At 44.3% G+C, this 22,335-nt stretch overlaps 1 protein-coding gene across 3 annotated transcripts in view; it reads left to right on the top strand.

Annotated features, from left to right (window-relative positions):
* LOC121867252 (nucleotide exchange factor SIL1-like) overlaps nucleotides 1-15,964 on the top strand; it is a 46,118-nt gene extending 30,154 nt beyond the window's left edge. For all 3 annotated transcript variants that reach the window (XM_042367114.1, XM_042367112.1, XM_042367113.1), the window contains 2 exons: nucleotides 7,631-7,855; nucleotides 8,000-15,964. In XM_042367114.1, the coding sequence (XP_042223048.1) occupies nucleotides 7,631-7,855; nucleotides 8,000-8,218 (444 nt within the window). In that variant the 3' untranslated portion in view covers nucleotides 8,219-15,964. The remainder of the gene's footprint in view (nucleotides 1-7,630; nucleotides 7,856-7,999) is intronic.
* The last annotated feature ends 6,371 nt before the right edge of the window (nucleotides 15,965-22,335 follow it).

The raw sequence follows: 22,335 nt of genomic DNA, 5'->3' as shown, positions 1-22,335 counted from the left end.
GTCTTCTGTGAATTGTGTGTTTTGATATTGGCCTTATTAACTTTTTAGGGACTCGAGAGTACATTACAGTAGGCCCTCCAAATTCGCGGGGGTTAGGTTCTCAAAATGGCCGCGATTCTCCAAATCCGCGAATAACATTTGCTGACCAGGAGAGGGGGGGGGTACATTTTTACTTGTGTACAAAGAAGTGTATAGTCCCTTTATGTGTATGCCCTAAGGACAATTATTTCTTTTATCTGTATTGTATATACAGTATGTGTGTGTGTGTGTGTGGACACACACACAGTACTGTACAAATAAATAATACGGTAGAACATCGATATAACGAGATACGTTCCAAGAGAGGTCACTTTAAATCAAATTCGCACTAAATCCAAGTGTTGTTTCAGTGGAATAATTTAGTTTGGTACTTGAGAGAAACACAAAATACTAAAAAGACTTGTATTAACTAATAAATATGAGAAAAATATATGTTGTACTGATATATATTCAGCAAGCACTCATAAATCAACGCAGCAAAATTACAAGAGGCAAAATGGTCTGTATACTAGCGATCAGCTGATGCGAGAGGGTGGTCGCGCTGGTGCCGCACACCGCCTGCCACTCGTCTGCCTCGGTCCATCCCTACCACTCACTATGCTCTTTCACTTTCTTCTCAACTTAGTTTTTCATTACTTTATGCTACAAAAAATAGATTTTCACCCACCTTTAGTTAGGCAAGTCGTCCTCTGAAGATGCAGTATGTCCGTTCAATAGAGCAACAGCTCGAGAACTGAGGATGCCGGAGGGTGGCGGGCAGCTTTGTAGCGTGCCCAGTGAGGCGTCTGGCGGGAAACATTAGGCGCGAAACTTAAAATAGTGTGTATTTCTATATGACATGCCAGATTTGACTCGCATAAAATAGGAAAGATTCGCTTTTAATTGATACAGGTGTCCTTAATTGTGGGTGTCGCTTTAAATCATTTCGAGCATCGGGAGTGTAGACACTGGATGTCGAGCGTGGGGTCTTGTATATCAACACGGCACAGGTGGTAAATTGGTGTCTTAACAACTTCACTGGAGGGCAAATATCCTCCTCACCGGCACAGGTACTTAATAATGGGCCCGGGAGGAACAGTACAGAGGCTAGGGCTGTCAGTGTCCAAGTTGATGTGCTGGCATACAAGGCTAGGAGTGCAGCAGTTCACACCAACGTGACCATGAATAAAAAGCTGCAACAATACAGTCCATTTAGAATAGTGTATATTTATTTTAGTAGTAACTGTCAACATGCTATTATATTTGCACAATTCGTACACACTAAGTTGTACGTACTCATTAATTAACAAACATTACACAAGGAACCCGTAAAATCCAAATAACACCATAGAAACCAAAAATGATAATAAATGATATTGAATACTCACAGGTAGCAGATGAACAACTGGGTCAGAGGAAGGGAGCCAAGTGACCAGCCAAACGGTTACACCCGGCACTATGACTCGGTTCGAACTAACCATGAACAGCACCTTCTTCAGATGCAGAGAACAAACCCAACACTGAACAACACAGTTCCAACAATCATTGGACTGGAACATAAACCCCTTACAGTCTCCTAGTATGAGTTGGTCAGACAGACCGTTATCAACTGACCGCCTAATTATCTCTGAAGCAAGATATAATGCTATGCTTTTGAACCCCCTTTGAATAGTATGATTATTAAGTGCTATCATGGTCGGACCACTGGATCATGGTCGGACCACTGGATCATGGTCGGACCACTGGATCATGGTCCGACCGCTGGATCATGGTCCGACCGCTGGATCATGGTCCGACCACTGGATCGTGGTCGGACCGCTGGATCGTGGTCGGACCACTGGATCATGGTCGGACCGCTGGGTCGTGGTTGGACCGCCGAATCGTGGTCGGACCACTAGATCATGGATGGACTGCTGGGGCGTGGTTTGGCCGCTGGATCGTGGTCGGACCACTGGATCATGGTCGGGCTGCTGGATCGTGGTCGGACCACTGGATCATGGTCGGGCCGCTGGATCGTGGTCGGACCACTGGATCGTGGTCGGGCCTCTGGATCGTGGTCGGGCCTCTGGATCGTGGTCAGACCGCTGGATCGTGGTCGGACCACTGGATCGTGGATGGGCGCTGGATGGTGGTCAGACGCTGGATCGTGGTCGGACCACTGGATGGTGGTGGGACCACTGGATCGTGGTGGGGCCGCTGGATGGTCGATGGCGCTGGATCATGGACCTCTGGTTCAGAGTCAGACCGCTGGATCATGGTTGGACCGCTGAATCGGGTTGGACGCTGGTTCGGATCTGGATCAGTGGGACGCTGAATCAGGTTGGACCCGCTGGTTCAGAGTCGACTGCTGGATCGTGATGGGACGCTGAATCGGGTTGGACTGGTTCAAGTCAGACGCTGGAACATGGTCGGACGCTGAATCAGGGTTGGACTGCTGGTTCAGAGTCACCGCTGGATCATGGTCAGACCCGCTGATGGACCGGCAGTGTGGTTCAGAGTCAGACACTGGATCATGATCAGACGCTGAATCAGGTTGGACCGCTGGTTCAGAGTCCTGGATCATGGTGGACGCTGATCAGGGTTGGACGCTGGTTCAAGTCGCCGCTGGATCATGTGGGACCGCTGAATCAGGTTGGACGCTGGTTCAGAGTCAGACCGCTGGATCATTGGACCACTGAATCAGGTTGAACCGCTGGTTCTCAGACCGCTGGATCATGGTGGACCGTGGTCAGGGTTGGACCGATGAATCAGGGTTGGACGCTGAATCGGGGTTGGACGCTGGATCATGGTCGGACGCTGGATCATGGTTGGACGCTGGTTCGTCAGACCGCTGGATCGCCTCTGCTGAATCGGGTCGGACAGAGTCAGACCACTGGATCGATCGCTGGATCAGGTTGGACCACTGGATCGAATTACTGTTTTTCGGTGGTGTCAGGCGCTGGGTGGTGGTCAGGCCACTGGACGTGGCGTGGTCAGACGCTGGACGCTGGACGCTGGATCGTGGTTGGACGCTGGATCGCGGGTTGGACCGCTGGATGGACGCTGGATCATGGTTGGACCTCTGGTTCAGGAATCGAACCGCTGGATCATGGTTGGACCGCTGAATCAGGGTTGGACTGCTGGTTCAGAGTCAGGACTGCTGGTTCAAGAGTCAGACGGCTGGATGCCATTACGGACCGCTGAATCAGGGTTGGACTGCTGGTTCAGAGTCAGACTGCTTTGCTGAATCAGGGTTGACCGCTGGTTCAGATCAGACTGGATCAGTCCCGCTGAATCAGGGTTGGACCGCTGGTTCAGGAGTCAGACCGCTGGATCATGGTCCGGACCTGAATCAGGGGGACCGCTGTTCAGATCAGGGGATCATGGTCGGACCGCTGAATCAGGTTGGACCGCTGGTTCAAGTCAGACGCTGGAACCCGCTGAATCATGGTTGACCGCTGGTTCAGAGTCAGACGCTGATCATGGTGGACCGCTGAATCAGGGTTGGACCGCTGGTCAGAGTCAGAATCAGGACGCTGAATCAGGGTTGGACCGCTGGTTCAGAGTCGACCGCTGGATCATCGGACCGCTGATCAGGGTTGGACCGCTGGTTCGAGTCAGACCGCTGGATCATGGTCGGACCGCTGAATCAGGGTTGACCGCGTTCTTCAGGTCACGTGAATCAGGGTTGGACCGCTGGTTCAGAGTCAGACTGGATCATGGTCGATCGCAATCAGGTTGACCGCTGGTTCAGAGTCAGACGCTGGATCATGGTCGGACCGCTGAATCAGGGGTTGGACCGCTGGTTCAGAGTCAACGGCTGGATCATGGATCATCGGACCGCTGAATCAGGTGGACCGCTGGTTCAGAGTCAACCGCTGGATCATGGCGGACCGCTGAATCAGGGTTGGACCGCTGGTTCAGGAGTCGACCGCTGAACTGGACCGCTGAATCAGGGTTGGACGCTGGTTCAGAGTCAACCCGCTGAATCAGGGTTGACGCTGGTTCAGAGTCAACAATTGATCAGACGCTGAATCAGGGTTGGACGCTGGTTCAGAGTCAGACCGCTGGATCATGGTCGGAGAATCAGGGTTGGCGCTGGTTCAGAGTCAACTGCTGGATCATGGTCGCTGAACGCATCGGGGTTGGACCGCTGGTTCGAGTCAGACGCTGGATCATGATCCGGACCTGTGAATCAGGTTGGACGCTGGTTCAGAGTCAGACTGCTGGATCATGGTCGGACGCTGAATCAGGGTTGGACCCCGCTGGTTCAGAGTCAGACCGCTGGATCATGGTCGGACCGCTGAATCAGGGTTGGACCGCTGGTTCAGAGTCGACTGGATCATCGGTCGGACCGCTGAATCAGGGTTGGACCGCTGGTTCAGAGTCAGACCGCTGGATCAGTCGACGCTGAATCAGGGGTTGGACCGCTGGTTCCGCTGGTGGTCAGAGTGGATCGCTGGAATCAGGGTTGACCTCAGGGTTCAGAGTCAGACAGCTGGATCATGATCCAGACCGCTGAATCAACGCTGGTTCAGAGAGATGAACCCGCTGGATCATACCGCTGTTCAGAGTCAGTGCTGGCGGTCGACCGCTGAATCAGGGTTGGACCGCTGGTTCAGAGTCAGACCGCTGGATCATACGGACCGCTGAATCAGGGGTTAGACCGCTGGTTCCAGAGTCAACCAGCTGGATCATGGTTTGACCGCTGAATCAGGGTTGGACGCTGGTTCAGAGTCAGACCGCTGGATCATGGTCGGACCGTTTGGGAATCAGGTTGGACTGAATCAGGAATCGCTGGATCATCTGGATCATAGCTGGTCGGACCGCTGATCAGTTGGACCGCTAGTTCAGATCGACCGCTGGATCAGCGGTGGGCTGAATCAGGGTGGACCGCTGGTTCAAGTCAGACCGCTGGATCATGGTCGGACGCTGGTTCAGGAGTCAGACCACTGGATCAGGTCGGATCGCTGGATCAGGTTGGACCACTGGATCAGAATTCCTGTTTCAGGTGGTGTCAACCGCTGGGTGGTGGTCAGGCCACTGGGTGCGGTCAGACCAATGGGTCGGGTCGAGCGGAAGACGCTGGATCGGTCGGCCGCTGGATCGTGGCCGGCCGCTGGATCGGGCGGGCTGGATCGTGTCGACCGCTGGATGCGGTCGGACCGCTGGATCGTGTGGTCGGACCGCTGGATCAAGGTTGAACCGGCTGGATCATGGTTGGACCTCTGGTTCAGAGTCAGACCGCTGGATCATGGTTGGACCGCTGAATCAGGGTTGGATGGTTCAGACAGACTGCTGGTTCAAGTCAACCGCTGGATCATGGTCGGACCGCTGATCAGGGTTGGACTGCTGGTTCAGAGTCAGACCGCTGGATCATGGTCGGACCGCTGAATCAGGGTTGGACCGCTAGTTCAGAGTCAGACGCTGGATCATGGTCGGACGCTGAATCAGGTTGAACTTCGCTGGTTCAGAGTCAGACCGCTGGATCATGGTCAGACCGCTGATTCAGGGTTGGACCGCTGGTTCAATCAGATCAGTCAAGACCGCTGAATCAGGGTTGGACGCTGGTTCAGATCAGTTCTGGAGAGAGTCAACCGCTATGTTCAGGGTTGACCTGGTTCAGGAGTCGGACTGCTGGTTCAGTCAACCGCTGGATTCAGACCGCTGTTCAGAGTCCCGCTGAATCAGGGTTGGACCGCTGGTTCAGAGTCAGACCAGCTGGATCATGATCAGACCGCTGAATCAGGGGACACGCTGGTTCAGAGTCAGACCGCTGGATCATGGTCGGACCGCTGAATCAGGTTGGACCGCTGGTTCAGAGTCAGACCGCTGGATCATGGTCGGACCGCTGAATCAGGGTTGACCGCTGGTTCAGAGTCAGACCGCTGGATCATGGTCGGACCGCTGAATCAGGGTTGGACGCTGGTTCAGGTCAGACGCTGGATCATGGTCGGACCGCTGAATCAGGGTTGGACCGCTGGTTCAGAGTCAGACCGCTGGATCATGGTCGGACCGCTGAATCAGGGTTGGACCGCTGGTTCAGAATCAACGCTGGATCATGGTCGACGCTGAATCAGGTCGGACCGCTGGTTCCAGAGATCATGGTCGACGCTGGTTCAGAGTCAGACCACTGGATCAGGCGGATCGCTGATCAGGGTTGGACACTGATCAGAATTCCTGTTTTTCAGGTGGTGTCAGCAGGTCGTGGTCAGCCACTGGGCCAGACCAATGGGCAAATGGTCGGGCCGCTGGATCGTGGTCGCTGGATAAGTGGTCGGACCACTATCATGGGCGCTGGTGGTTGGACCGCTGGATCAGGGTTGGACGGCTGGATCATGGTTGGACCTCGTTCCAAGTGGGACGCTGGATGGAGTGGTCGGACCGGCTGGATCGTGGTCGGGCCGCTGGATCGTGGTTGGACCTCTGGATCAGGGTTGGACCGCTGGATCATGGTTGGACCTCTGGTTCAGAGTCAGACCCGCTGGATCATGGTTGGACCGCTGTTCAGGGTTGGACCGCTGTTCAGGAAGTCCGAACTGCTGGTTCAGAGTCAGACCGCTGGATCATAGTCGGACCGCTGAATCAGGGTTGGACTGCTGGTTCAGAGTCAGACCGCTGGATCATGGTCGGACCGCTGAATCAGGTTGGACCGCTGGTTCAGAGTCAGACTGCTGGATCATGGTCGACCGCTGAATCAGGGGGACCGCTGTTCAGAGTCAGACCGCTGGATCATCAGAGTCTGATTCAGGGTTGGACGCTGGTTCAGATCAGACGCTGGATCATGGTCAGACTGAATCAGGAGTTGGACGCTGCTTCAGAGTCAGACCGTGAATCAGGTTGGACCGCTGGTTCAGAGTCAGACGCTGGATCATGATCAGACCCGCTGAATCAGGGTTGGACCGCTGGTTCAATCAGGCGCTGGAACATGTCGGACCGCTGAATCAGGAGTTGGACCGCTGGTTCAAGTCAGGAGCCGCTGGTTCAGGGTCAGACCGGCTGGATCATAGTCAGACCGCTGGTTCAGAAGTCGAACCGCTGAATCAGGGTTGGACCGCTGGTTCAGAGTCGAACCGCTGGATCATGATCAGACCGCTGAATCAGGGTTGGACCGCTGGTTCAGAGTCAGACCGCTGGATCATGGTCGACGCTGGTTCAGTCAGACCGCCGGCGGTCGGACGCTGAATCAGGGTGGACGCTGGTTCAGAGTCAGACCGCTGGATCATGGTGGGACACGCTGAATCAGGTGGACCGCTAGTTCAGAGTCAGACGCTGGATCATGGTGGACCGCTGAATCAGGGTCGGACCGTGGTTCAGAGTCACCGCTGGATCCGGACCGCTGGTTCAGAGTCAGACCACTGGATCAGGGTCGGATCGCTGGATCAGGGTTGGACCACTGGATCAGGAATTCCTGTTTTTCAGGTGGTGTCAGGCCGCTGGGTCGTGGTCAGGCCACTGGGTCGTGGTCAGACCAATGGGTCGTGGTCGGACCGCTGGATCGTGGTCGGGCCGCTGGATCGTGGTCGGGCCGCTGGATCGTGGTCGGGCCGCTGGATCGTGGTCGGGCCGCTGGATCGTGGTCGGGCCGCTGGATCGTGGTCGGACCACTGGATCAGGAATTCCTGTTTTTCAGGTGGTGTCTCTCCTTCATGACCTCCTTGTGGAACGAGAGGAAGCGCAAGGTGAACGGTTGAAGCAGCTCCTCCGCCTCAACATTAACGAACAACTGTCGACGGGAGGATGGTGTCCAGCTGTGTCATCTCTGTTAGCAGCGGCGTCATTTGACCGGCGGGATCGACGGTACGATATGGGCGCAGCGCTGAGGAATGAGATGCCACTCAGACCCGACCATGACACGGTGAGCTAGAAAGATAACTACTGTAGTTTACTTGGAATTAAGGGATGCCTGGGTTTACAGTACTCACCAAGCAAAATGATCTGGGGTGTGTTAATCTTGCTTGATCTGTAAAATTTATTGTATTTTTTCTTTTTTTTTTTTCAGGTGGATAAGGTTGTATCAGCCATGGGCAGAATGGTAAATGTGTGTCGTTACCAGTTCTACGATGCCCTTCCTCTTCTCAGACATCTGGCTCACACCTACAACGACTTGGCTTACAAAGAACAGTTCCAGGATGACAACGACGAGGGTCATGTGTTCAAGAGTATAGCAGACATGATTCAAAGACTTCTAAAGAATATTGGACAAAGAAATGAACTATGAGCTTTAGAACTGTGTATTAAACAATGGTGATAGTACAAAGTTTGCCCAAGAGCCCTTGTGTATTTTGTTTTGTGATTTAAATTTTAGTATGACTTGCATGCCTTTTTTACAGTATAATTAAAAGATAATTCATTGATTTTGTGCTGAGCTATATCAGGTCACTCTTAAGCGTTTTACAGAGCAACATCAGGTCACTCGGTCATGTCTACAGAGCAACATTTGGTCACTCTTTGACCTTGTAACAAACAACAGAGACTCCCTCACATCCTGACCCAACATTGCCTTTGTGTATCCTTGTATTCCACATGCTGATAATCTAACACAGTAAAAATTACAGTAAATGGGCCTTTAAGTAATTTTTTACTATACTTTGATTAGCAGATATCACAGTAATTTTAGTGAATTCGTGAATGACTAGGTTTGGCTAACCCATGCAAGTGTGGAAACTGGCCATAAAATGATAATAATGATGACTTGACATCTTAAGGCCTGAGTTATAGGTTTGAAAAGTGTGCACTAATTGTGTTGCAAGCATCACCATGAACTAACCACCACCCTTCAGTAAGTAGTTGTGATAATCTGGAGTACATTTTTCCCCACACCAGTTACAAGTAAGTTATTCATACACATAACAAGGACATTGTACTTGGGATGAAAGGCTTTTTTCCACACATTCTTTGTATCCTTGACCATCAGAAGGAAGAACTGTTCCTCCTCAGTCATAAATGGTGGTATTGTTTCAAGAGCCGTGGTAATTAATGATGACCAGTGTGCTGTACTCGGGCGTATAAAGAAAGCTTCCTGTACGTGAGTAGGATTGATTAAACACTGTACTGATCTCTTGTAATAACCTCCCACTGGACGCTGTTGTACTGTTGTTATCTTTCACAATGAAATGTGTTATATACTGAATGGTAACAAGTATCAATTCCTTCTTTTACCTTTCTAGAGTATTGACTACACAGGGTTATCACTCGGAAGCTCTTCCTGAAGTCTTCCTTCTCTCACACACCCGCCCCTTTAATATCTTATTCACATTTTGACTTCAATAACTCCTAAAAGAAACTACTGTTGTTAAGTTTTTAGCTATTGATAGTCAGATAGATAAATATTCAGTAAAATTTTCCAACTAAGTTTACATTGACTCGGCAGTTGTCTTAGAGGCGTTTTGCAAAACACAGTACGTATACTGTAAGGTTGGAAACAGAATACATAACCTTCCCTATGGTTTTTAATGAATAAAATATGGTGTCCAATTGTTTACAGTTTGCCTAACGGGCACAGTATGGTATGATCACAGTTTTCCGTCCTGGTGGGTGAGGAGGCAGATGTCTTTTTTTGTTAGTACAGTACCGTACTGTAAGTTTTATTGAATAAATGACGATAAAATACTTGATACTTGTAAACCTCTCGGGTATAGCAGTTGACATCCTAACCCTTTTGGGGTGATCTCATTGTTAATTATGTCCAGGTGTCATGTGGAATTATACCAGTAAGCTGTTGATGAAAGTCTTATTATACAGTACCTGTACAGGTAAATCCAAATTTATGAGGATTTTATTTATAAAAATTAAAAGTTATGGGATAATATTTGTCCATCACTTTAATGTATAAACAAAAACCTATAGATAAGAAAAAATTCGTTGTTTTTGTATTATTTTTCTTAAGTACAGTATACATATTAATGAAAATACGATAAAATAGTGCCTTGTTTTTTGTTACTTTTTCACTGTCCGTATTCTTACTTATTTTACTAACTCGCATTTTTATAATTCTCTAACACTTGCAATGTTATTAATTTTACAAATAAGCTTTTGATGTGTCCCCATTCACCTACGTAATTTTTATTGACAAGCTCTACCAGGAACGTTGCCCTCTCATAAATAGTGGTCCGCCTGTACTGTAGCTTGTTCAAGGTGTTGGATGAATAATTTGTATTACATGAACCAGTTGTAATATTTACCTCTTAAATTATTTCATATTTTTCTGAGTAATATACTTTTGAACATAAGTACTCTATTGTCGTCTAATTCTTATTAATATTATATACAAATAAAATAGGGGGTTGTTGAGACAATATTTGATGTGGATAATACTTACTGAGCTAGGAAGAGCTTATGGTACAGTACAGTAAATTGCAGAAGAAAAAACTTTGTAGAAGTGTTGAGATTCTGGTGATTTGTTCAGACTTTTCCTAAACCATGTACCATAGTTAGGATCACCTGAAGATTTGCACCTGATGACTAAGACACCCTTACTTATTTTTCCTGATACTGCCTTAACCTTTTGGCTGCGGGAAGTTACCCTAAGCTGAATGGAATCATCTGGCAGTAGCCAGAATAAAATGGTAAGTGCAGGAATTGCAGCAAAAGGGTTAATCTAACCTAACCTAACTTAATCTCATCTCCCACCAGGTAGCATTGGGTTGGTTAATAATCAGATGAAATAAGCTGGGGCTAATCTTCAGGTGAAATAAGCTGTAGCGAGTTAATCTTCAGGTGAAATAAACTAGTGTAAATTAATCTTCAGGTCTTCCTCTGATTGCTCTCTGTGACCACCACCTTGAGAATGATTACTAGTTTGAAAACATACAGGAGTATATATCATTAGTATGAACTATCATATACTATACTGTAAGTTAAACTCACAAGACCTCTATAGCCATGTTGAAAGTGGCCAAGAGATAGAAGACTCTTTCTACTTGGTCATTCATTGTCTCTTGTGTAAATGTGTACTATTCAGGTACAGTACTTATTTCTCTTCCTTGTATCAGTGTAGCTTCATGCACCGGTAAGGTTATGACTAGTGATATCTCCGTTAGCCGGGACAATTGGTGCAGAGCACTTCTGGGTAATGAGACTACGGTACTCTCCCAAAGCTGGAAAATGATCCCTCATCCCTGGAATTTTCCGTGAACCGGGAACTTTTTCGCGGAAGTTCCAGAAATTGCGCACTACATCTTCTCTCAAACCCGGAAATAAATGCCCTATTCCCCGACTTTTTCCGGGTACCAGAATTTTTTCAGAATTTTCCAGAATGATCCATTATTTCATCTCTCAAAGCTGGAGAAAATCCCCCATCTCCGGAATGTTACGTGTACAGATTCCGGAAATTTTTTTCTCAATTTCTGAAAAATGCGCCCGATTTTCATCTCTCGACCCCGGAAAAAAAATCCCCCATCTCCGGAATGTTACGTGTACAGATTCCGGAAATTTTTTTCTCAATTTCTGAAAAATGCGCCCGATTTTCATCTCTCGACCCCGGAAAAAAAATCCCCCATCCCCGGAATTTTCTGAATACCCTGTACAGGTACCAGGAAAATTCTGGATATCGGAGAGTTCCGGTTAAAAGGGTTTCCAGCTAAAGGAAATAATATTTATATCTCTCTTGAGTTTTGTAAAAGACTTGAATGAAGAGACTTTCTGTACTCGTATACTGTACATTGTATATGGAATTGATGTAATTTTAGGCGGGTTTTGTGTTTAGCAAGGATATTACTGTGTAATGTATCATTCAAAGTTACTCAGGAAATTGATTTAGAATGAGAGACTTGTTTAAAGGACGTTGACTAATGAGAGTAGGCGATGAGACAGGTGACATAGTTCTGTCTCATAATTTTTGAGGTTTGATTGACTACTGTAGTGTATTTCCTAACCTTGTTATGCTCTTAAAGGCCCAAGTTGTTGAAGCAGAGTACAGTACAATAATATTATAACCTCAATAAAAAATATAGATGGAGTATGTTAATGGTCTGAGTATACTGTACTGTAGATACATCACATTGATCTGTGAAAAGTTGCATGCTTGTCTTATTTCTGGTGCAGTCGCTCTGTGGTTCTGTGTGTAGCCAGTGGGTTCACACATTATTTATATTTACAATAAAACATGACTTTTTTTAATCAATAGACCTACCTGTTTTTTTTTATTATTTCTTTGTGATAATGCCAAACTGGGGTTAAATTTTTTATTTCTTGGGATGGGAAGTACCACTTGGATATTGTTTAGTAATCTCTGGGTGATATGCACATGCTGGGATACAATTTGGATAAAGAGAAGGGAAAATAGGCGAGTTGATTAATGTGTGACTCAGATCTCCCGAGCAAGCATCGGCACTGTCCCCATGGCTCTTCTTATGACACAGACGGTGGACAGAAAAAACAGTATTCTTGGATCCTCTGGTACAGTATAGTATTCAATATTATTGTCATGGTGTTTGGTCTCTTGGTCAGGTATTGTACAGTATTGTATTGCCTGAAATGAGGGAATTATACAGTGTCCATAAATTATTTGACCCATTTTAAAAATTAATAAACTTGAATATTGGAATAACAAATGGTGCACATGTGGAAGTCTATAACGACCAGAAAATTTTTTCACGAGTTAGTTGTTCATTATGTACTACACGGTTATCCCTCATTTAACAATGGGACTGTGTTTCTGAGAAACCTAACACGAAGCAAAATTATCGCCAAACTAGGGATGACAGCAAAGCACGGAGTGCAAACGACAGGTTCAAATGGCAGGGTGGTAAACACCGAGTATAGTACAATACTGTATTCCCTAATAATAAACATAAACGAGTTTGTTATAAATTGTTTCGAAGCTAAACTCTAAATTTATTAACACCAAACTTCTATATAAACAATGTGGTTCACTGTTAAGCGATTTAGTGTGCAAAGGGGGAGCCTAATTTGAACCAATTTCAAATTGCATATGTCAAAAATGAAAAAAAAAATTGCTTTGATAAACAAAGTTTATACATAGCATATATGTGACACAGTTCAGCTGAAAAATCACCCAGCTGACTGAGAGACCTGTGGCTGGGTTGTGTGTATACTGTAACAACACGTTGGGGAGCAAGGCTGGTCTTGCAACATACTGCCTCCACAAATATGTTCACTTTACTCATACACACTCGTGGTCTTCATTTTCTTATTTTATAGTTTTATATTATACTAATTTATTTCTAAGCCACATTGGAGTATTGTAAGGATTTTCCGCAACATTTATAGTTTCGTTACAAGTAACAAAAGCAACTTGCCATTTCACAGGCCAACCTTAACCCCAGTTTTTCTCTCTTCACAGGGGGTCCAGGTGTCCCTAAACCAAATTTTGACCTGACATTGAGGTAGTGTCAAAAACATTTTTTTACTAAACTGAATTAATGCTAAATGAAGGATACCTGTATATTAAAACCAGCATATTTTATTTATGCTGTTTTTGAAGTTATGAATTTTTAAAATGGGTCAGATAATTTTGGGAGACTTTGTACATGTACAGTATAACAATATTGGATCCCAGTAGTAGGACACCTCAGGTGTTAGACTTGAAAAACTAAATACTGTGCAGTATACTGTACTGTATGTATAAATAAATATTTTCTTGAGTTTAAAACAAAAAGTTTGTGAACCTTGGAGGTCTTAACAATAAGGTTATTCTTTTGTGTTGGTTCCTCCATAATTATTAGAGTTAATGTACATGTTGAATGCTGTGCAGAGTTGCCTCACAGGAAAATATATATATATATATATATATATATATATATATATATATATATATATATATATATATATATATATATATATATATATATATATATATATATATATATATATATATATATATATATATATTCTCTCTCTCTCATATTTAGTTATGGGAGGCACAGAACCCGTATCTCCAAGTGCCCAACCTATGACCTATTTGCCAATCACGTACGTCGTGATATTACTACTGCAATGTTTTTGTTTGAGGACTCTGGTTACTGCAGGGGTGTAGGAACAGATTACCACAACTACTAAAATATGTCAAGTTTAAACTTACTTGCAAAGAAGCAGGTATTGTTCATGTTTCTGCCTCTACTCAGCTGCCATAGTGTCTTTGGTTGTATATTGTATTGTGAGACATCGCCATGGTTATGAAATATGTTGCTTTCTTATGACCGAGGGTCAGACTGATGAGTCCTGAGTAAGAAGGGGCAGAAAAAGTGTTTGCCTGAATGTCCAGAAGAATGATGAAATGATATTTGTCTTGGGCCAGATACCAATGGGGCAAGTCCAGGTTTTATAACAATAAGAAAGTTTGTATAAGATACTGAAGGGGAGTGAAGCTGTAGCTCACATGATTTTGTTGTCTTATACAAGTTGTATATATTTTCTTGCCTTGAAGAGCTTTTATTATCTGTTGTGTTTTTAGGTATGGTACTACACATCAATTTCTCCTGTTTATGATGCCCACATTTTCAGTGAATGTGGGTAACCATTTCAAAGGTGATTGTCTTTATACCATTTGTTTTTTCTATAAGATATGGACAAAAATAAGACTTGAGACAGTGTATTCTATCATTACCTCAGTTTCTGAAGGATATGTGATGTCAGACCTGAGCCAAAAGGCTGAATTCCTTAACAATATTTATGTGTTGATGTTCATCACCAAAACTGTTAGTGTCAGGTTATTTAAGTCTTCAGGAAAGATTATGCAAACACCTTTGTGCTTTGTGTGTGTGGAAAATATATGAATGAAGCAGCTTCAGGAAGTGCCTTGATGGCCCAGTATTGGGCCATCAAGGCACTTCCTGAAGCTGCTTCACTGATTCAACCATGGGTGATTTGAACTCACACTGGTTGGTTGGTTGGTTGGTGTAAGGGACTTTTGTGCACGACAGTAGATAAGCTCAGTAGGTAATGTACAGTATATTGAAGTGTATACCTTCATGAACAATATTTTGTTTGGTATTATTAAAGTACAGTAAAGTATGTAGAGTTGTTTAAGTAATGCTTTACATCAGGAGATATTGTTTAGTTAACTGGAAAGAAGTAAAGAAAAAAAGGTAGTTTTGACATGATTGGTCATGTTTTTGTGACTTTTTTCAAGAATCATTGTTTGTAAAGGTCATTGGAAAGATGTTAATAAAGTGTAGAAAGTTATTTAGAGTTAGTTAAGTTGACAGGTTAATGGAGTTATAGAATATAACTCATCCTTTCTTAGCTTGATATGATGAAACAGTGATGACAATAATGTAGATATATCATCATATCTGTATTTGTCTAGTCATTACTACTGTTTTCACTTTCTGAATAGCTTAAATGCTTTTGGTTATATTGTAAATACAGTACAGTTCAGTATATTGGTGTGTTATAGTGCCCACCTACAGCAGTTGTCCAAGTATATAATAAAAATGTTGCGCAGTCAAATATTGGATATTTATTATATTTTGTTAATTTCTCTCTAGGCCAACAAAAAACTAAGTACTGTATTAATATAAAGGATATATTTAAAGATCACTGCTTTCATTTTTATGTTGAATAGTGATACTGTAGTAGTAAATTGGTCCAGTAGGATTGGTCTCCATTATACCTGTACTTGTATGTTTTCATGTCGTGTGTTGTATTTAATGGTAATTTATATCTTACAACTGGATGACTGTTTATTATATTGTACAGTTTAGGAACGCTTCACCATGTTCATCCATTAAGACATTCATCCACCCCCTCCCTCTCCTAACTCCTTACACACACCAACTGGTCTGGCCTGGCATCGTTTTAAGGGGATGGGGGTAATCCTCTTAGTACTTAATGCTACAGAAACAGTTCAATAACAGACATAGTGAACCTTCAAGTCCTGTCATCTTAAGGCTTTACACTTCACTTCACTTTTTTTGCTTTCACAGTATTGTCTTTCTAGTGAAAGGTAAAATGATTGGCACTCTGAACACCCATATTAAATAATAATTCATCTCACATTTAACTGTATTTATTTTTTCCATATTGAAAATTAATACTGTATATAAATTAATTTATGGTCAGGATTTGGAAACAAATTATTGGTAATTATTATAACTTTTAAGTGACAATAAACCAAAGACAATATTTCCATGTGTTCACTTGTTTTGTCTTCGACTTTATAGGTTCATATAAAGATGTTACTATATTTAAATGGTGTCTGATTACTGTGAGGATTACCTTTTTCACTCTACTGTAAGTATCTGCTGGTTTTGTGGGCATATTGAACCTGAGTGCCACAATAGGTGATGCAGTATGAAGCAGACTTTCCCATATGTGATAAATAGATGTATTGGTATATGTATACAGTAATTCCTAGCTTAACGTCGTCCCACCTAACATTGTTTCGGCGCTACATCGCTAAAATTTTGATACCAAAAATTCTAACGTCCCGGTGAGTTGGTACAACGTCGTTTTGCGTCATCAAGGAACTACTTTTTACGGCGCATCACCCTCTCGTCTCGGCTCACTACCCTCACTCGCGGAACGTCACAGCGTCCCCAAGCCAGTCTCTGTTACGACTTCACATCATTCATTTGTGCTAAAGTGTTTTTGCTCTAAAACTGTACTCTAACTATTCGGAATGGCTTCCAAGTGCTACTGATGCTAGTGTAGTGAAGAGGCAACGTAAGACCATTACCCTTGCTACGAAAATGGATGTATTAACCCGATTTGAAAAAGGGGAACGTGCTGTGGATATAGCCACTGTGCTTGGTCTAACCCCCACAACGGTCCGTACTATCTGGACCAATGCTGACAAGATTAAGGTTAGTGCTGGAAGTGGTACATCTCTGAGTGCAACTAAGACAACTCGTAATAGAAGCACTTTGATAGAAAAGGTGGAAAAGATGCTGGCAATGTGGATGGAGGACCAGAATCTACGCAATGCCCCTGTGAGCCTTATGGTTATTCAGAATAAGGCCAGATCCTGGTTTGACGACATGAAGGAAACCAAGGGTGAAGGATCAAAGGAAGAGGCTTTTACGGCCAACTGAGGCTGGTTTTAACAATTTAAGCATCTTTATAACTTCCATAACATTAAGATGACTGGTGAAGCTGCTAGTTCAGATTCGGTTGCTGCAGAGACATTCCCACCAGATTTAAAAAACATTATCCAGGAAGGAGGCTACTCTTCAAAGCAAGTCGTCAATGTGGATGAGACTGGTCTCTTTTGGAAGAGGACCTGTATCTCCAAGGAGGAGAAAAGAGTGCCTGGTTTTAAAGCGGCAAAAGACCGCTTGGCACGAACGCTGTCAACGACTTCAAGCTGAAGCCAATGTTGATTTCTCATGCTGCCATCCCACAGGCCTTGAAAGGTTACTCGAAGGATCACCTTCCAGTGATCTAAAAGACAAATAAGAAGGCATGAATAATCAGCGCCATATTTAGCCAGTGGTTAAACGTGTACGCCATCCCTGCAATGAAGGAATACTGTGCCAAGGAGAACCTTGACTTCAAAATTCTTCTGATCGTTGACAATGTTTCAGCTCATCCTCCCAATCTCGACGACTTGCTTGACTGTAAAAGTTGTATTCCTGCCTCCCCAACACGACAGCACTGATGTAGCCTATGGACGAAGGCGTCATCGCTGCATTCAAGGCATTTATTTACGCCATACCATGGTCCAGCTACTCAAGGCTACAGTCGGAGAAAATAAACCTACAATCCGAGAATATTGGCGTGGCTTCAACATTCTTCAGGCAAGTGATAACATCGGCAAGGCAGGGAAGAGGTTTCAGAAAGTTGTCTGAATGGTGTGTGGCATAGATTGTGGCCCGAGTGCGTCAACAATTTTAAGGGATTCACGGACTTAGTCCCAGCAGTGAATAGGGATATCCTCAGCTTGGCTAGACAGGCAGGCTTCGATGAGCTGGGATCAGAAGATATTGAGGACGTCCTGGCATCCCATACAGAAGAGCTCGCCAATGAAGATCTACAACTGATAACAGAAAGCAGTCCCGTTGAAGACAACGACGACGAAGAAGAACCTCAACAAATGCTAACTTCCAAGAGAATGGCAGAAGAGTTTAACATGATCCAGCAAGGAATGCAAATCCTTATAGATGATGACCCTAACAGAGAACATAGCTCAAAGATTCAACGCAGCATTGATGAAAGTCTTGGTTGTTACACTGAGATGTACAAGGAGAAGAGTAGCACCAAGCAGTCACTGGATTAATTTTTTCGTCGTGGGACAGCAGAAGCAGCTCCTTCACAACAGCCGGCAGCCGAGGAGGAGCAGCGGTGGAGGAATCCCAGTCAGCGCAGGAGGAGGAGGAGGAGGCAGCTGCAGAGTCTCAGTGACTCACCACCCTCCTCCCCTCCCGCCCTCCTCCGCTCCCGCCCTCCTCCTCTGCTTCACTACCCACCACACATTCGCTCTACCGCCTTCGACCATCGATGAGTACTAATACAAACTTGGTACAGGGGGTAGTTGTATCTGCATACACTAGTTTCCATAGAAATGGCAATGATTTTCTGTATATGTAATGTATTTCATGGGCCAAGGGAGGCTCAGGAATGTAACTCCCATATTTTATCTATTTCTTAGAGGAAAATTTATCCACTTAACGTGGTTTCGTAGAAAGTCGTGTTTTCAGGAACGTAACCTCAACGTTAAGCGAGGACTTGCTATGTGTATTGGGCTATATTTTTGTTATCATTTAGTTATGTTTGTTTTGTTTGGTACAAAACAAAGAAATATGAAAAGACTTTATTCGAAAGCGAATTTCATCTTTGACTTCAACCTTTTATGATAAATATTTAAACTTTTCTAACATCCTTTCTGAAGTGCTAATGCCTTGAAATCATTTCCATTTTGATAGTCCAGATATTATCATTATTTTAGAGAATAACAAGCGTGCTTTCTATTTGTGAACATATTTAGTTTGAATAAATGGACAGCTACACGAACATTTTCTATGAACTAATTAGCTTTTTGTCGCTATAGACGAGAGGTGTGGCTTACGGGCCAGGTTAGCATGGAAATATTATAGTTAACAAAACCATCTGGTGCTGAATTCCAGTAGGGTCCTTTGCTTAAGGCAGTGTTTCTCAAACTTTTTCAATCCATTCCCCCAATAAGGAACTCTCAACATCCTTGTGGCCCCCCCCCCTTCAGTACTCTCCCAAGCCCCTCACAAATAATGATGAAAATAAAATATTTTGGTTCTCTTCCTTTATTTTAATGTTTACAATCATCAAACAAAATGCATATTTTGTTACAGTTCCATGGGATGGATGACATTGTTTCCTTTCAGTCAGTAGACTGATTCGAGGTTGAGTCACTGATAAAGCACATCTCATGTCTGGGTCCACATGTAACCGGTTTCGGCTTTTATTCATTATTTGAAGGATGGTGGAAAAACCAGATTCACAAATAAGTAGTAGAAAAATGGCAAGAGGACTCGCAGTGCGATCTCACTAACTTTTGGATATAGACTGATACATTGAGCACCAGAATACAGTCAGATTTTTCTTTATAGAGGTTTCTGGCAGCAGAATCGTTCCTGAAATCAAGAAATTCGTCCTGAATATCGGTGGGAATGGCAGCAATATCAAGAGTGCCAGAGAAAGGATTCCTCACCAATTTCCCTTCTTCCTCCTCGAATTCTGGAAAGTACCTTTTGAGCTCACTTTCCAAGGATTTCAAGTGCTGAATTATTTCATTTTTGAGTGATGGGTCAAGTAGATGATCCTCTTCAATCTCGTCAAGAACAGTTGAGATTCTCAAACATGGCAACATTTCTTGCACTGACTTTCCTTTGCCAGTTCTGGAGTTTGTCAAGAAATGCACGAATACAATCCATTTGGTGAAACACATTTCTTTCTTTGCGTTATAGCTTGAGATTCAGCCTGTTTAGTTGCTCAAATTTGTCTGCCAGGTACGCAAGACGTGGCTCCCACAACACCTCGTTAGTAGATCATCCTTCCCTTTCATTTCCAGGAACAATTTAAGTTCGAACACTCGATTCACAACATTGCCCTTGGATAGCCATCGTAAAAGAGGTGGGTTTCATGCTCCGAATCCATGCTATGAGGGCCTGAGCTGCCACCATTTATGAGGGCCTGTGTGTGCCAGTAACAATTCCTTTTACTCTCATACTTATTACCATTGGTAGCGTGATGAGAGGAGGCTCGTGGGTAGATGTAATGATAGTATCAAGCAATAGGGAAGAAATAACGGTAAATACTGTAGGTAAATAATAGACACAATTATACAAATACAAAATTTGTTTAAACATGAATATGAAATTAGGAGAAAGAATTTATTTGTACCAACAGACGAAATCTAGTACTAGGCCCTCAGGCTCAACATGCTCACACCCCTACTGGGTGGACATACTCAATAACACTTCCAACCCTACTGGGTGGACATACTCAATAACACACAACTCTTATAGTCACTTCGCACCATAAAGACCAGGGGCAACTGCCACTACAACACTCAGTCGTCAGGGGTGATACTCAAGCAACAGCCATGGGGTCCAGCCACCATGGAGTACTTTCCGACGAACTCTGAAGATTCCAGTGGATTAATTCCACCACACAAATAGCCCTACTGAGTTAGACACTCATCCACCAATGATGGGGGCTGGTAGTGGTGTGTGGCTTGGTGATCCGGGGTCACCTCGCAGGCCGAGCATTAGGGCCAGACGAGCCAGCTATGGGGGCTATAGGTAGTCTGAAGTGTCTGACGGCCGGGTCTCACGAAGGTAACTGATCCTACTGGACCTCGGACATCTCCCCAGACATAGTGGATACAACATCCACGCTACAGACACGGCCTAGGCTGCGTTAGGGACCTGTATGGATGAAGGGACAGGCACTCACTAACGGTGACAACAACATCACGTTTCAGGGGACGTTAAAGACGTACATATGACTTCACTCAGCATATCAACTACGTTACTGTAACACTTGCACAATCAACTATTAATTGGGTCAAATCACTTAAAGAAGGGCGAATTACAACACAGAGTGGAATGGCATACCTGTATAACTGAGACTATGAACTCAGTTTCATTCCCTACTATTATCTTCACTAACAATGCTCTGACTCAGCTATCAAAAGCCAAAATTAAATTGATTACAAAGGGTTGGATGACAACAGGTCCCAACATGCAGCGTCTGCTCCGAAATCCGTGGATTATATTCAAAGTTCCCTACAAACAAAGACGGGGAAACAGAGAAAACGGGGGACGTTTCCCCTGGGGGACTCGGAAGGTTTTGTGGACGTTTGAGCGTAATATGAATCCTTAAGGTTTTCAGGTTAGCCGTTATCACGATCATGACAATGCCTCTACAGAGGTTCCGGAAAAGGCGTGAGTTCCTATCTCCTTCTTTCACAAAGTTGATGCATTTTACCACTGCACCCAGGATCTTGCAAAGGGCATCAGGGAGAGTTTTCGGCGCCAGTGCAAAACGATGGATCATACAATGAACCTCTTTGGCATTCGGAGCTACTTCCTTGACGTGCTTCTGTAACCCCGATTTCGATCCCAGCATTGCTGGAGCCCCATCAGTACAGACTCTACATCAATTTCCCCAGATGATCCCGTTAGCTGTGAAGAAAGAAGTCAACTCTTCCATCACATCTAAAGCTGTTGTAGTTTCAAGCAGTGTACAGAACAGATATTCATCCTTGATGTCACGCAAGAATACATTCCTAACAAACACGAGTAGCTGTGCACAAGAACTCTCATCCGTTGACACATCCAACTGTATTGCAGAAACAAACAGACGAATGATAAAGACAAAAAATTATTATAATAAAAAGCAAAAATGAGACAATAATCGGAATGACAAACATGCATAAAGTACATACATACTGTATGTAAACATATATAAAATGCCTTTGCAATCACATGTAAAACATACACATACAGTCCACTCACAGTACATTCACATATTTTCTTATTGATATCTTGAGCCAGACTGAGAACATTCGGTCTGATCACCATCTGTAAAGCGATGATACATGAACATGTGAGATCAGTGACTTGGCCCAGCGCCTGTCACCCTGACAGCAACTGTAATCGTGCAATCTGAGCGAATCCGTTTGAAATGAAAAACTAGGTGCTGCACCACACTTTGTAAATATACAAACTGTACCGTACTGGTATTATGATTACACACAATGACCGAAAAAAAAAGCAAATAAAAATAATTAATTTATCCCCTAACAAGGCAAAGTAACAAAAAAGAAGTTGAATCAGAGTCCACATTTTCTCCAATCATATACTGTACTACATACACTAGCCCGCCATGGTCCCCCTAAAATCTTGCTGTGGCCCCCAGTTCGAGAAACGCTGAGCCCTTAAGATGAGGGGTTGC

Source organism: Homarus americanus, unplaced genomic scaffold, assembly GCF_018991925.1.
Source record: "Homarus americanus isolate GMGI-L3 unplaced genomic scaffold, GMGI_Hamer_2.0 scaffold6317, whole genome shotgun sequence".
Classification (NCBI taxonomy): Eukaryota; Metazoa; Arthropoda; class Malacostraca; order Decapoda; family Nephropidae; genus Homarus; species Homarus americanus.
Note: the sequence above shows the minus strand (reverse complement) of the source record. Positions and strands in the feature narration are given on the sequence as shown.